Below are 14,750 nucleotides of genomic sequence, written 5' to 3' on the forward strand. Positions count from 1 at the left end.
TTGCAAATGCTTTCCTGATGTTAATGAAACAGACACATACCTGAGAAATGCAAACTTCAGACACATTTTTTTTTTTTTTGGAGGGCAGGGGCCAGAAAGACAACCAAGTGGCCCTGAAAGGTTAAAAGCCAGTGTCTGGGAATTGTGATCTCACAGTACTCAGCCAATAAGGGACTGGGGGAGGGGTTGGTGCATTAGGGATGCTCTAAGGAACTCATCCTTTGCACTCCTTGCACCAGGAAAGCCCACTCCAGGCGTCACCTGTGCCGTTATAAAGCCTCACTTTTCGCTGACATCAGATGTCGGAGTTCATCCCGTGGCAGGTTGGGTAAGGGGTGGGGATGTCTGGGGGGCTTATTTCCCACAGCACTGGCTATCTCAGCCCCTGATGCTTGGCAGGGACAGAGCAAGAGGGATCAGAGCTGCAAGGGCTTGGTCCAATCCAGGGCATCCTGGGGGTAATGGCAAACTCAATTTTCCTCTTGCCCCACAAGCTGCACCTTTCCACCATGCCCTAATCTCCACCCTCCACGCCGAGTGAAACAGGCTGACCACCACATACGCCTCTCCCTCCAGGGCTTCCCCATGGGGCTCCCCACTACTGCCTGGACAGATGGACGATTGCCAGACATGCAGGCTTCCATTGTGGCGCAGGTGACTCTCAGGAGAGCCTGGTATGAAGCATCTGGCTGGGACAGTTGTTCCCACTGTCGCCTGGAGGAAGACGCGTGGAAGGTACTAACTCACCACAGCCCCGGAGTTTATTCCCAGAAGCTCACATTCAAGTACATGGCTCCTATCAAGTTGAACTTGCCGAGAAGCAGGGTGGCTAGCTCTGTCTCCTTGCTGAGATGGACCTGCTGGCCCCAGCACATGTGTGCAGGACCACAGGATCCACTATCTTAGGAGTGGAGCGTCCCTGGTTCTGCTGGTGCCCAGTTCCAAACCCTGACCAACTCCCTCTCTCTGAAGGAGCACTTATGTCCTCATGGGGGAAGAGAAGTGCACAGTGCCCCGAGATGTGGAGAGAGGAGGCCCTTGTTTAAACAGAAATCCCACGATTGTTTGTGGACCAGAGCAGAGACACCCTGGCTGGGAGCATGTGTGAGCAGTTGTGGTGACACCTGTCACGTGTGGCTGTGTGGTAAGTCCTTGAGTGCAAGCACATACAGAGATGCCTGCACACTAGGCATGTCTGTGCTCACAAACACGTGCGTGTGAACGTACATGCTCATGTGCACATGTGTTGTGTTTGGTATGTGCGTCTGCACACCTGTGCTTATGTACATGTGTTGTACATGTCTGAGCCTGTGTGTGTGCTTTGCATGTGTGTGTGTGCCTGTGTAGGTCTGGCCACAGGAACATACTCCCTGAACGTGTGGGGCAACTCCAGACCTCACACAGACTCTGTCATTCCCCACTGGCATAGGGTAGATCCCAAGCTAGGCAAGGAGACACATACACACACATCAGAGGCGGCTGGTCTGAGGGGCTGCTGGCCAAGTCACAGGTGGCAGTGCAGGGTGGCTCTGGAAGGTTCCTGTCCACACTGGGCCTTTGGTCAGTGCCTCCCCAGTGCCTGTGGGCTAGCCCAGGGGAGGGATTAGCTCTGCAGCGTGAACTCATGGGTGTTGGTCTGCCAGCGAGTGGGGTCCTGGTCCAGCATGCTGCGCTCTGTGAAGGTCACGTGGCCATCTGCGTCCACCAGGATGACAGTGTTGGTTCTGGAAGGCAGTGAGGAGCCCATGTTCACCATGTACCTGTTGGGCCTGGCACCCACAAACCTAACAGGGTCTTGGCCGGCTCTGCAGTAAGGCATGTGGCTTTTCTATACCCTGAAACATTCCCCACAGGGCAAGCATTGTGGCACAGCAGGTAAAGTCATTGGCTGCAACACCGGAATCCCATATGAATGCTGGTTTGAGTCCCGCTGCTCTACTTCTGATCCAGCTCCCTGCTGATGCACCTGGGAAAGCAGCAGAAGACGGCCCAAGTGCTGGGCCCCTGCCACTCACATGGGAGACCTGGAAGAAGCTTCTGGCTGCCAGCTTTGGCCTGGCCCAGACCTAGCTGTTGTGGCCATCTGGGGAGTAAACCAGCAAATCAGAGGAAGGAGGATCTCTGTCTCTCTGCCTCTTCCTCTCTCTGTAACTCTGCCTTTAAATAAATAAATCTTAAAACACACACAGAAATACACAAAGATGGAAGCACCTCAGCCTGCCCTCTTGTTACCCTGCAGATCAGCCTCAGTTGCCCGTTACCCCTCACAAGCAGGCTGGGGACCCTGACATGTGGCCGTGGCCAAGAAGCCAAGCTCTTGTTCCTTGGGGCCTGGGCCTTGTTCACCTAGCAGACTCCCTTCCGGTCCTGCACCTCCCCACCACCCAGGCCGGGTCAGCTGGCCCTGCCACCAGCAGTCTCCCTCCAGCCTAGCCCTGCCTGGGGCAGCCTGAGGGTTCCAGAGGGACCTGTCCTCAGGGCTGTGCCAGGTGTCCGCCTCACCCTTTCCTGCACATGCCTCAGTCACCACTGTCAGCTGGTGACCCAGGAAGGGCTGAGCAGTGATACCCCCACCTAGGACCGACCCCAACCTTAGACTTGAACTTCTAATTAGGGAGGGAGCTCAGTCAGGTGTTTTTTTTTTCCCCCTTTTGTGAATCGCCTTCCTTCAGAACTTCCCAGGAGTCACACACAAAAGCTGGCTGAGGTGGGGCGGCTGGGAAGCTGGGAGGATGCCCACCCTCATCCCGCCCCTATCGCACCTGGTACCGTAATTGTAGTTCGGGCAGCGCACGCACACAGCCGCATACTTGCTCAGTATGGGCTGCACGTACTCGCGGCCCTGGTCCTCAATGGCCGGGTCAGGCAGCTGTCTGAAAGGACAGAGGAGGAGGTGGCTGTCAGTGTCTGGGTTGTGGGGCCAGGAGAGGGACCACTGGCTCTGCTTGCTGTCCTAATGACCGAGGTGCTTCCAAGGGACCTGTGGCGGGCCTTGGAGAAGGGCTGGGACTGGCAAAGCTTTTTGTGTGTCTTACTGCTCTCATCTCTCTTGTGCTTAGGGTTCCAGACAGTGCATCCACACTCCCTGCCCTCCCCCCAGGGCCCTGCGGGTATCTGTCCGTTCAAGCCCTGAGATGTGCCAGTTCCTACAACTGGCCCCAGGGCTCCAGATGCCACTCACTGCACCCAGGGTTCATCACAGCTTGCCCAGCATGACACAGAGGGACCCTGGGGACTGGGAGCTTGGTGGACCCAGTCAGGCATCCCGGCCAGAATGGAGACTGGAAGATGACCTGCTGGCTCAGAGACCCAGAAAACAGGGGAGGAAGGGGATAAGCTGTGGGGGTCCCTCTGAGGGACTGCTGGGAAGAACAAGCAGACGGGGCTGGAGTGCACACTGGGCTGGTTGTCCAGCAGGATGTGCGCTGGCCGGGGCAAGGAAGACCTCGGCAAGATGCATGTAGGATGGTCACCCTGATGAGTGGCAGGAACCTTGGCGTCCTGCATCTGAGGCTGTCCACAGCCAAGGCCGAGCTTGTACAAGCAGGGAGATGGTGCCCCGTGTTCCCTCATGCCCCCCATTTAGGTTCTGGATGGGCTAATCCTCAGTTCACAGTCACCTGAAGGGGATACCAGTTGGGCAGCATCATAAACTTCAGATCTGTTGTGACCCTGGCTGTTTACTATACCCCTGGCTTTTCTAAGCTCCCGGAACTTTCTAGAAGCACTGCTACCCAAGCCCTCTGCAAGCAGTGGGGAGAATCTGGGTGTATGTGTGTGTGGAGGGGAAGAAACAGAGGACATCAGAAGCCCAGGAAGAACCCCCGCCCACCTTCCCCTCACACACACACACATAACTCACGCCTCCTCGTTGTTGAGCACGTCCAGGAGCTGGGCGACTAGCGCATCCTTGGGGAGTGCCTGGCTCCGCTCCAGGACTTCCAGGAAGAGCTGCTTCCCAAAGCACAGCTTGCGCCACGGTGTCTCCAGCAGTGCATTGCTTAGCCCGTAGGTCCCTGCAGGGAGAGGGTCAGCCTGGCCATGCAGAGCCCCCCCGCCCCACTGCTATGTGACTCCAGGGCTCCATTCCTGCCTGCTCACCTGCTGGCCCAGCCAGCCATCTGGTCCCCAGACACCCTGCTTCTGGGCGGTGAGGGGAGGACAGGGCGCCCCCAGCCTGGGTGGATGGGTTACAAAGGAACTGGCAAGCAAAGACTCACTGGGCAAATCAGGGAAGGAGGAAAGCAGAGGGCTACTCAGCAGGGCGCTGCCCCCACTCACTGCAGAGCTGCCTGGGAGGGTGCAAGGAGGGCACCCAGCACCACAACGGGCCCTGATTCGTGTGGTGAGCAGTCAGAGAAGGAGCAGGCAGGGTATAGCCGAGGGGTGTGGAATATGGCATGATCAGCACTGCCCTTCCGCCTTCCCCTCCCCATCTCAACCCTCTACCCGCCACTCCTCACCAGCTAGGCTGGCAGGCGGCCCAGGGTCTCAGAGCAACAGCTGTGAACTGTGGTTCCCCAAGGGCAGATAAACAGAAGGTGTAAGACTCACAAGAAAAGGGGGGGGGGTCTCGCCTGCTGTGGGAGGGAGGGGCACTGACGTGATGTGCAGGTGGGTGCCCCGTCTCCAGAGGCCCAGCTTACAGGGGGGCTGGAGGTCTGGGGAATGTCCCAGGGAGGCCCACAGACCCCCAGTCTCTGCCCTGCCAGACCTCCAGGTAAGGCCCCAAGATGAGTCTGACCTGGCCCTAGTCCTGGCTCCCTCAGGGCACCCATAAACCAAGTCTCCAGCCTCAGGGCCCACTGTGTGTGTGTGTGTGTGTGTGTGTGTGTGTGTGAAGGAAAACACGGGGGACAAGGCTTCATGATCCCATGGGCAATGGGCAACTCCACAGTGTCCTGCCCCTACAAGGTGCAGAGGGGACCAGGGGTCTGAAACTCGGGGTCTCAGTCCTGCAACTGACCCCTGGAGGAAGGGTGCATCTGCGTCCTCCGACTTCTCTAAATGACTGCAAAGGAAGCCCCTGACGGGGGCGCTGCTGAGTGGTGTGGCTACGCAGAAGCCAGGGCTGGGTGGTGCTGCAGGAGCTAACACCATCCCCCACCCCCAGCCCTGGGACTCAGAATAGCCTGTGGAAGCTAAGAAACCCAGCGTGGGGGCACCAGAGTAGGGTCCCACAAGGTCACCAGCAGGTGCAGCCAAGGGCATGAATGGGGGAGGGGATGTTAGGCTGGAAGGGGATCCAGGCTCAGGGTCCCGAGGTGTCCTGCACTCAGAGCACCATGCCAAACCCCACCCCCATTTACTCGGTCCCAGCATCATGCCTGGGAACAGACAGAGTCCATCCTAAAGTGGCTCACAAAGCGAGGTTGGCGTGTGTGAGACTGGACGCTGTATTGCTCAGTTTGCTTGGAAGAGCAGGGCTGAAGATGGAAGGGCACAGCAGCAGAGTCACCTCTGGGACAGAGGCATAGCTCCGGGGGAGGTGAGGGCCCAGGGCAGTATAATCAGTGCAGGGCTAGAGTATGGTGTGTATGTGTGCCAGATGGAGCCCGGCCAGGAAAACCCTGGGTGGTGGCAGCACCACAGACAGGTACAGGGCATGATGGCGGTGGGGAGGAGGCAGAGAGGGAGCTGGGGGACTAGGGAACTCTTTGTAGTGTCCTAGGCCAGGCCAGTCTCTCTTTTTTTTTTTTTTTTTTTTAAGATTTTATTTTTTATTTTTATTACAAAGTCAGATGTACTGAGAGGAGGAGAGATAGAGAGGAAGTGGAGCTGCCGGGATTAGAACCAGCGGCCATATGGGATCAAGGCGAGAACCTTAGCCACTAGGCCACACTGCCGAGCCCCAGGCCAGTCTCTTACGGATTCCAAGGCACACAGCAGCCAACAAAGCCCAGCATGCAATGCTAAGGATGCCCCCTGCACAGGAGCGGCCTCCACCCCATCCTGGCTCACCTGGTGCCAGCACGACGGGCTCTGGCTCCCCACGGTTGCCATAGTAGCAGACAACATCCCCCTTTGTTGTGCTGTGGATGGATGGGAAAGGGGGTCAGACGGGCACCCCAGGGTGTCCTGCCTCTGGTGCTGCCCAGCCAGCCCTGTCCCAGAGCCCCAGATCAGAGCTGGCCAAGTGTAGTAGCTTTGCTTCAGGTGGGTTGGGAGTCTGACGGGTAGGGTCATAGAGACCCTGGCTCCCGGTCAGCACCCCTGGCCTCTCTGGATGCCCTTGGCGGGAGTATGAGGACACCACCCGTGGTGACAGCCACTGGTCTGAGCTCTGCACCTGCCAATACCAGCTCCCTTCCCCTATCGGCAGCAGCCCCAACCAGGGCGGGGTGAGGGACTGACCAAAGACCACATTCTCCTACTTTCACGTGCCATTTACAATGATCCAGTCACTCAATACCACAGTCACTCACACTGCTAGAACCTGGGCCACTTTGGAAGCTGGGAGACATCTCTTCAAGCTGGACACCAGATACAGAGGCGGGAGTGGGAGTGTGCGTGGGGGCAGGAGGTCCTTTCTTGTTCACAAGCAAGGTTCACCCTGGCCCCCACTGGGCTTCCAGGGTCCCCAGTCCATGTTCAAATAGCTGGTTTGTGTTCTGCCTAGTCACAGCCCCTGATGGCTTTCTTAAGGGGCCAAGCCAATGCTTTCGGGAGGTTTGGTTTGCAGGTGGGAGGCCTCTTTTGAACTTCGGGTGTAAGAAGCTGTAGAAGTGGATGCCTGTTCAGATACCTGATGGGGACCCCAGAGCTTGGGGGAGCAGACAGCAGAGGAACTCAGGCTTCCAGAGGCTGCCAAGGGTGCTGAGCGGGGAAGATGGTTCTGGGTAGCCACGCCTGGCACCAGCACCTCCTGCTGGGATGCTGCAGGTGGCTCACATCCACATCAAGGGAATGAGGGTGGAAGTGAGGACTGCCATGTGTTTGGGGGAGCTCACAGGGTCCCCAGAGTGGCACTAGCAGGAGGCTAAGTGAAACCTTCAACAGTGGAGACCAGTGGGGTATCCTTAGGTCACCGGAGCTGGGCCCTGGGAGTAACCAGGTCTCCCAAGAGGATTGTCACAGAAACCCCTCCACACCTGCTTCCCGGCTCACCATGCAGTGCCCCTATCACACTCTGCCATCCCCCACAGCAGAGATCAGCCTTACATCACCATTTTCACTGAGGCTTCCTGAGTTGTGAGTTGGGCAAACCCCTTTGCTTCACATGCGGCTGGTTTCAGTACCCAAGAGCAGACTGACCTAGCAGCCGGCCGCTTTGTCTGTCTGTCCTGAAAAAAACACTCTGGAGGGCTGATTTCTGGGGTACCATGAGGGGCCAGGGGAGGAAGGAGAAGGGGTGCTCTCTTGACTGGGAAAAAACACGAAGCCTCTGCCCACTCCTGTGGCTGTCCCCAAGAGCCTGGCACTTCTAGTGCCTCCTGGTCAGGGCTGCCTGAGAGGGAATGGACACCCAGCCAAGGCCACAGAGTATGGTCAGCCCTCCACTGCCAAGGTCCCCGGGTCATGTTGGCTGTCTAGACTGGGAGCCAGCAGCCCTCACATACTCCCTAGGCCCTGCTCCCAGCCTGGGCTGGCACATCTGGGGCAGGTTCAGCTGGTGGGATGCTTGCCAAACCCTGCTAGGAGCAGAAGCTGGGAGCCAGAGGCACCACAGCTGGCAAGTGAGTGGGATCCCAACTGCAGGAACCCATCCCTATCCCTTCCCAATGTGTGACAACTGCTCCCAGGCCATAGCAGACAGAGAGCAGCTGTCCCCTGCCACTAAGTGACCCACCTCAAGTCAGCTGCCAGGAGGTTGAAGCCGTTGTACAAGTGGCCCTCGACAGAGACCTTCTTCAGGTAGGACAAGCTGTCCATGTCCGTTGTCAGAAAGTGGGTCACGAGTTCACCTGCGGACAAAGGTGAGGCACCTGTGGCCGTAACAGCAAGCAAGAGCCCGTCTCCGTGAGAAGACTAACATGGGCCCCCTGGGCAGGATGAAGGTTGATGGGAGGAGTGGAAGGAAGGGATTCCACCGCAGCCTCTCGCCTAGAGTCAGCCATGCCCCATCAGCTCAGCTGAGAGCTTTACTTCTCCATAGGGAAGTTCAGCATGAAGGTGGGGTGGGTGGTGGAAGGAGGCTGCAATGGGAGATAGTGTGTGCCCACAGAGCTGTCCTTTGGCACCAGGCAGCAAGGAGGCAGTGGTGGGGAGGGACACCATGCTATGAGGCAGACAAGCAAGTGAGAAGTATGCCCAGGCCAACTGGGCCAAGGAAGGGTGGTTCCAAACAAGGTCCATGTGTCTTCCTTCCGCTCCCTTCTCTTCCACGTGATGCCCACTCTCCTGCTCTCCAGCATCTAGAGGAAACCAGGAAGGGCCCTACCTGGACCCCCCAACCCCTTCAGCTTCATCAGGTCCAATCTCTGCATATCTCGATCCAACCCCTCCAACATCAGCTCTGCCCCCCAGGTGTCCCCCCTCTAGCCTCAGCCCTGCCCCCAGCCTCCGCTCCTGGGGTGCTGCCCCCAGCTCACCCTACCTCGGCCTCGGGCTTCCGGATCCAATCGTGGCTGCAGGTAGTTGGTAAGCGCTGCCAGCTTGCCCCGTGTGCTGATGCCCAGCCATGTGCCGCCTTCCCTGCCTTCCTCCATGTCCAGCCCTACCATGGACCACAGCATTACCACCGACAGCGCCCACCACGATGGGAGCCCCCCCCCCACACACATGTGTCCTCAGAGTCCTGAGACACACAGTTCAAGGATGCCTGTTATCAAGCCGACAGATAGCGTAGGAGTTGAGGGCACTGCCAACTCCTCTGGGGAAACCTCATCCTCCCATATCATCTCCTAGGTTTCCACCCAGGTACACCATGTGAGGTCAGGGAGGTCCTTAAAGCCACGAGGAGGAAGGGAATGCCCTCCAAGAGCAGAGGTCAGCTAAGTCCTTCACGTGTGATTTTAGAAATATGACTTCCGGGAGAATCAAGATGGTGGAATAGGGCAAGGACACACTTAAACAGACGGAGAACTATTGGCCAGTGTGAAGCAGAGAGGGCACATTCCAGGAAATAGGAGAGGACAGAACAACAGCAGAGGGGTCCCTGGAGACTGATAGACACAGGAAAGCAGTGGACACAACGGTGTGGTGTTACAGTGACCAGAACCTTAGCGGCATTTAGCGAATGGCGATCCGAATCACACAGGCAGCCAAAACTCCACCAGCAACCACGTGGGAAGGGACATTCACTGAGAGCTCAGGAGGTGAACACAAAGAACTGCCCGTCCTACTGCTCTGTTTGATTTGACCAGGAGTAGAGACAGAGTGGCAGATCCCAGATGGACAGTGCAGGAACAGGGCGGATTTCACAACCCAGTACATTCCCTAGAGCCAAATTGGGCGCCATTTTGCTTAAGGAGGAGGCAAGGGCTATGGACAGTACTGCGCATGCACTGAGCTGGGAGTGAACTCTTTTCTGGCTCAGTGAACTGCAACAACATACATCCTAGAGGTTCCACCCAAGATAGGTACCGGTAGCCCTCAGACCTGACTGCCAGCAGATCAAGAACTCTACTAGTGGCGCCATTTTGTACAGTGTGGTAAAGAATTTAAGACTGCAGGGACAACAGTGAGCTGCGCATGCGCTGAGCTCCATGAGCACTCAGCTCAGTGCACTGCACTGGTCCCACAGGGAAAATAATACCGCATCGTACAAGTCAAAATAGGTCCGTGTAGCCCTCAGACCTAACAGCCGACAGGTTCCAGAAAGATCAGCACCACCACCAACCTAGCTATATAGGACACCTGATGTCTCCCTAATCCTGGGAACTGCTCCAACTGGAAGAGAGAGAAAGGTCATACAGATGAGGGTGCAGCCTCAGCACAGCACCACAGGAGGTGCAGACTGGTGACTCAGGAGCTGGGGCTATGGAGATCATGGTGGAAATCTAACATAAGAAACCAGACCTGAAACTAGCTGGAGGGAGTGGCACAAGTGACTGCAAAAAAAAAAGCCATATACCAACTGCAATAAATAAAATTGAATTGTAGACTTGTGGGTGACACAGCATAGAAACCTGCCCCAGGGCCCAGCACAATAGCGTAGTGGTTAAAATCCTCGCTCTGAACACACCGGGATCCCATATGGTCCCGGATCTAATCCCGACAGTCCCGCTTCCCATCCACCTCCCTGTCCGTGGCCTGGGAAAGCAGTTGAGGATGGCCCAAAGTTTTGGGACCCTGCACCGAAGAGGAAGACCCAGAAAGAAGCTCCTGGCTCCTGGCTTCAGACTGGCTCAGCTCCAGCCATTGCAGCCGCTTGGGGAATGAACCATCAGATGAAAGACCTTCCTCGCTGTCTCTCCTCCTCTCTGTATATCCGCCTTTCCAATTAAAAAAAAAAATCTTAAAAAAAAAAAAAAGAATCTCACAGTTAGAAGATATTTCCTGTCACCAGGGGGAAACAAACAAAAAGCTGGAAGCAGAGCTGGATCAGGCTAAATAAAGTATTCAAGAATTGAAATACACTATTAAAAGGCCAAATATAAGAGTTATAGGAGTCCCAGGAGGTGCAGAAGGAGAAGCTGCGTTTAAGGTGTATTCAATGAAATAATAAGGAAAAATTCCCCTACTCTAGAGAAATAATTGGGAAACAACATCCAGGAGGGGCACAGAACTCCCAAAAGCGTTGACCAAAAGCAATCTTCACCAAGACACATGATAATCAAGCTCTCTTCCATAGAACATAAGGAAAAGATCCTTAAATGTGTACAAGAAAAAAATCAACTGACATATAAAGGAATTCCAATTAAATTCACAGGAGACTTCTCACAGGAAACTCTACAGGCCAGAAGAGAATGGAGCGACATATTCCAGATTCTTTTTTTTTTTTAAAGATTCATTTATTTATTTATTTATTTATTTTGGAAAGTCAGATACACACAGACGAGAGACAGAGAGGAAGTTCTTCCAGCCGATGATTCACTCCCCAAGTGACCACAACAGCCGGTGCGCACCAATCCGAAGCTGGGAACCAGGAACCTCTTCTAGGTCTCCCACGCGGGTGCAAGGTCTCCAGTCTTTGGGCCGTCCTCTCCTACTTTCCCAGGCCACAAGCAGGGAGCTGGATGGGAAGTGGAGCTGCCGGGATCAGAACCGGCGCCCATATGGGATCCTGGGGCGTTCAAGGCGAGGACCCTAGCCGCTAGGCCACGCCGCTGGGTCCCAAGAAGTTTCTTGATTTTCTTTTTCATTTCTTCAGTGACACACATCAGTCATTCAGTAGTATATCATTTAACTTCATGGTGTTGTTATTTCTTTTTCTTCTTCCTGTTGTTGATTTTGTATTGTGGCTTTTCATTTAAGGGGATGTATAGTAGCTGTATAGTGGAGACTATCATACCCAGATGTGAGGATACAATGCAGTATGCAGCTCTACTTCCAGACAAAGATGGACTCCCAATGAAACTGCTTACTCTTTCTTGACAATAGGATGCTGGACTCTCTGCCATTGTCCAGGCCTACAATAATGGACATATGACTGTGTAATAAAGAACTATACTAGTAATGACATAGGGAACTCAGTGATGGGAGAGCAAACTGGGGAGGGGTAAGGGAAATCCCAGGGCATTTCCAATAAAAATAAATCTCTAAAAAATGAATAAACATTTCTTTAAAGATTTATTTATTTTTCTTTCAAAGTCAGACATACAGAGAAAAGGAGAGACAGATTGGAAGATCTTCCAGCCAATGATTCACTCTCCAAGTGGCCGCAATGGCCAGAGTTGTAGCAATCTGAAGCCAGGATCCAGGAGTTTCTTCTGGGTCTCCCATGTGGGTGCAGGGTCCCAAGGCTTTGGACCATCCTCGACTGCTTTCCCAGGCCACAGGCAGGGAGATGGATGGGAAGTGAAGCAGCTGGGATTAGAACCAGTGCCCAAATGGGATCCCTGCGCGTTCAAGGCGAGGACTTTAGCCGCTAGGCCACACCACCGGGCCCTATTTTAGGGAAATTTTTAAAAGGAATGGGTGATACCTAGAGACTGAACCCATGGAAAACTGTGGAGAGAAGTGAGTCGGCCTGGTTAAAGAGTGGGGTGCTGTGCAGGCAAACTGCAAGACTGTCAACTGTTAAGGTGACACTGAGCGCTCCAGGAACCAGGGTCATACAATCCCAATCAAGCTGCCAGCAGGGGGCGTTGTTGTCATGTAGCTGGTTATGCCAGAATCCCAAAGAATGTGCTGGTTCCAGTACCTGCTGCCCCACAGCCAACACAGGTGCTCTGTTCCCTGCTAAAGTCCTGGGAGAGACTTGGAGCTCCAGGCCTGAGCTTTACCCAGCCCCTTGTTGTGGTCATCTAGGGGAGGGAGAGTGAACCAGTAGATGGAAGATTTCTCTCCCTTACTCTGCCTTTCAGATGAATAAGTGCATCTGAAAACAGACAAAAAGCAACCAGTAGCTCTTTTACAGAGGCTAACTGGCTGACTGCTTGTCCTGGGAAGGAACAGAGAACAGGAGGACTCAAGACCCAGTGGAAACATTGCAGGGTAGGCATTGTGCTCCAACAGGCTCCCTGCTGCTTGCAACGCCTGTGATCCAGCCCAGCCCTCTGCTAATGTGCCTGGAAAAGCCCTTGGACCCCTTGCACCCACGTGGGAGCCCCCGGAAAAGCTGGTGTCCTGGCTTTAGCTTGGCCCAGCCCTGGCTGCTGCAGGGCAATGAAAAGGCAGAAGAAAAAATCTCTCTCTCGGGCCTGGCAGCGTGGCCTAGCGGCTAAAGCCCTCACCCTGAACACACCGGGATCCCATATGGGCGCCGGTTCTAATCCCAGCAGCTCCACTTCCCATCCAGCTCCCTGCTTGTGGCCTGGGAAAGCAGGAGAGGACAGCCCAAAGCTTTGGGACCCTGCACCCGCGTGGGAGACCCGGAAGAGGTTCCTGGTTCCTGACTTCGGATCGGCGCAGCACCAGCTGTTGTGCTCACTTGGAGAGTGAATCATCGGCTGGAAGATCTTTCTGTCACTCCTCCTCTCTGCATATCTGACTTTGTAATGAAAATAAAATAAATCTTTAAAAAAAGTTTTAAAAAATCTCTCTTTCTCTTCCTCTCTTACACTGCCCTTCAAATATATAAAAATAAATCTTTTTCAAAAAAGGAAGAATGAGGAGACCGGGGAAGGGTTATGACTGGCAACCCCTACTCAAAGTCAGGAAGAGAAAACAATTTAAGGTAAATCATGGACCAGAATGTAAAATCCCCACTCAGAAGGCTTCAGGGAATAATATAAAGAAAAATGGTGTGAGGAGGGAGAATGGAGGAACACTGCAATGGTCTCAAGACAGGCAAAGGTTTCTGGGATAAGCTACTTGGAGAACAGAAAACATCCAGAGTAGTTCTGCTGTACTGCGCTAAAGTGTTTTGATCGTGAAAAGATGTCAGACATTTATCCAACAGAGGACTCACAACCAGGATGCCTGCAAAAAGTCTATCAATCCACAATTTTAAAACTGGGGGCCTGCCAGGATCGCTCACTTGGCTATTCCTTACCCGTTTGTGTCCTGGCTGCTCCGCTTCCCACGCAGCTCCCTCTGCCTGTAGCCTGGGAAAGCAGTATAGGATGGTCCAAAGCCTTGAGACCCTGGACCCACGTGGGAGACCAAGAAGAAGCTCCTGGTTTTTGATTGGCTGGGTAGTGAACCAGTGGATGAAAGAGCTTTCATTCTGTCTCTCCTACTCTCTGTAAAATCTGCCTTTTCCAATCCAAATAATCTTGGGAAAAAAAAAAAGGAAAGAAAGAAAACAGAACAAGAGGAGCAGGTTTAGCCGAGCAGTGAAGACCCCAACCTGGTGTGCCTGGGCTGGGTGCCCTTACCCCGGGCACTGACTCCATCTTTCTTGTTACAGTAGACCCTGGGGGGCAACTGTGTGGCGGCACAATGCTTGAGTTTCTGCCATCCACTTGGAAGACTTTCACTGAATTCTCAGCTCCTGGCTTTGATTTCAGCCTCGCTCCAGCTTCTCAGGTGTAAATAAATAAATACTCTTCAACAAGAGAATGAAAAGCCTGTGTGGCGATGTAGCCAGCTAAGCTGACACCTGCAATGCTGGCATCCCATATGGGAGCATCGGTTCAAGTCCCAGCTGTTTCACTTCCCATCCAGCTTCCTGCTCCTGTGCCTGTAGAGGATGCAGAGGATGGCCTGAGTGCTTGGGGCCCAAGTCATTCACATAGGAGACCAGGATGGAGTTTGAGGCCTGGCTTCAGCCGGTCCCAGACTTGGCTGTTGCAATTATTTGGGGAGTGAATCAACAGATGGACATCTGCATGTGTGTGAGAGTGTGTGTGTGTGTTTCACATATGACATGTCCTGGGCCACAGGCTGCCCTATACCTCCAGCCTGGATGGGAAGCCTGGCACCTGGACAGAGGGCAGGGCCAGGGATTAGACCTGCCATGTCCACACCCTCCAAGTGGACTCTGGCTCATGTCCAGACAAGTGGTCTCTGGGAGGGCAGGGGACATAGCTGTCCCTTCTACTTCTGTGCTGCACAGGTACGTGACAGGAGGCAGACTGTCAGAGCTCCCCACACCTGTGCTCCCCATATTCACCCACCATCCCCCCCCACAGGAATGCAAACGTAGAGATGAACGCACACATGACTAGAAGGTCTCCCAGAGTGACCCAGCGCGCCCCTGTGCCTCAGGGACAGGACAATTCTGTGAAAACACCAACTGGGCCTTTCACCCAGCTTGGCCC

General features: G+C 54.4%; 1 protein-coding gene across 1 annotated transcript in view; it reads right to left on the reverse strand.

Annotated features, from left to right (window-relative positions):
• Positions 1 to 962: 962 nt before the first annotated feature.
• TANGO2 (transport and golgi organization 2 homolog) overlaps positions 963 to 14,750 on the reverse strand; it is a 28,801-nt gene continuing 15,013 nt past the window's right edge. Inside the window, exons 4-9 of the mRNA XM_004592078.2 lie at positions 8,537 to 8,656; positions 7,790 to 7,904; positions 5,962 to 6,032; positions 3,863 to 4,016; positions 2,763 to 2,873; positions 963 to 1,724 (exon numbers count right to left, since the gene is read on the reverse strand). Of these exons, the coding sequence (XP_004592135.1) occupies positions 1,604 to 1,724; positions 2,763 to 2,873; positions 3,863 to 4,016; positions 5,962 to 6,032; positions 7,790 to 7,904; positions 8,537 to 8,656 (692 nt within the window). The 3' untranslated portion in view covers positions 963 to 1,603. The remainder of the gene's footprint in view (positions 1,725 to 2,762; positions 2,874 to 3,862; positions 4,017 to 5,961; positions 6,033 to 7,789; positions 7,905 to 8,536; positions 8,657 to 14,750) is intronic.

This window comes from Ochotona princeps, chromosome 29, assembly GCF_030435755.1.
Source record: "Ochotona princeps isolate mOchPri1 chromosome 29, mOchPri1.hap1, whole genome shotgun sequence".
Classification (NCBI taxonomy): domain Eukaryota; kingdom Metazoa; phylum Chordata; class Mammalia; order Lagomorpha; family Ochotonidae; genus Ochotona; species Ochotona princeps.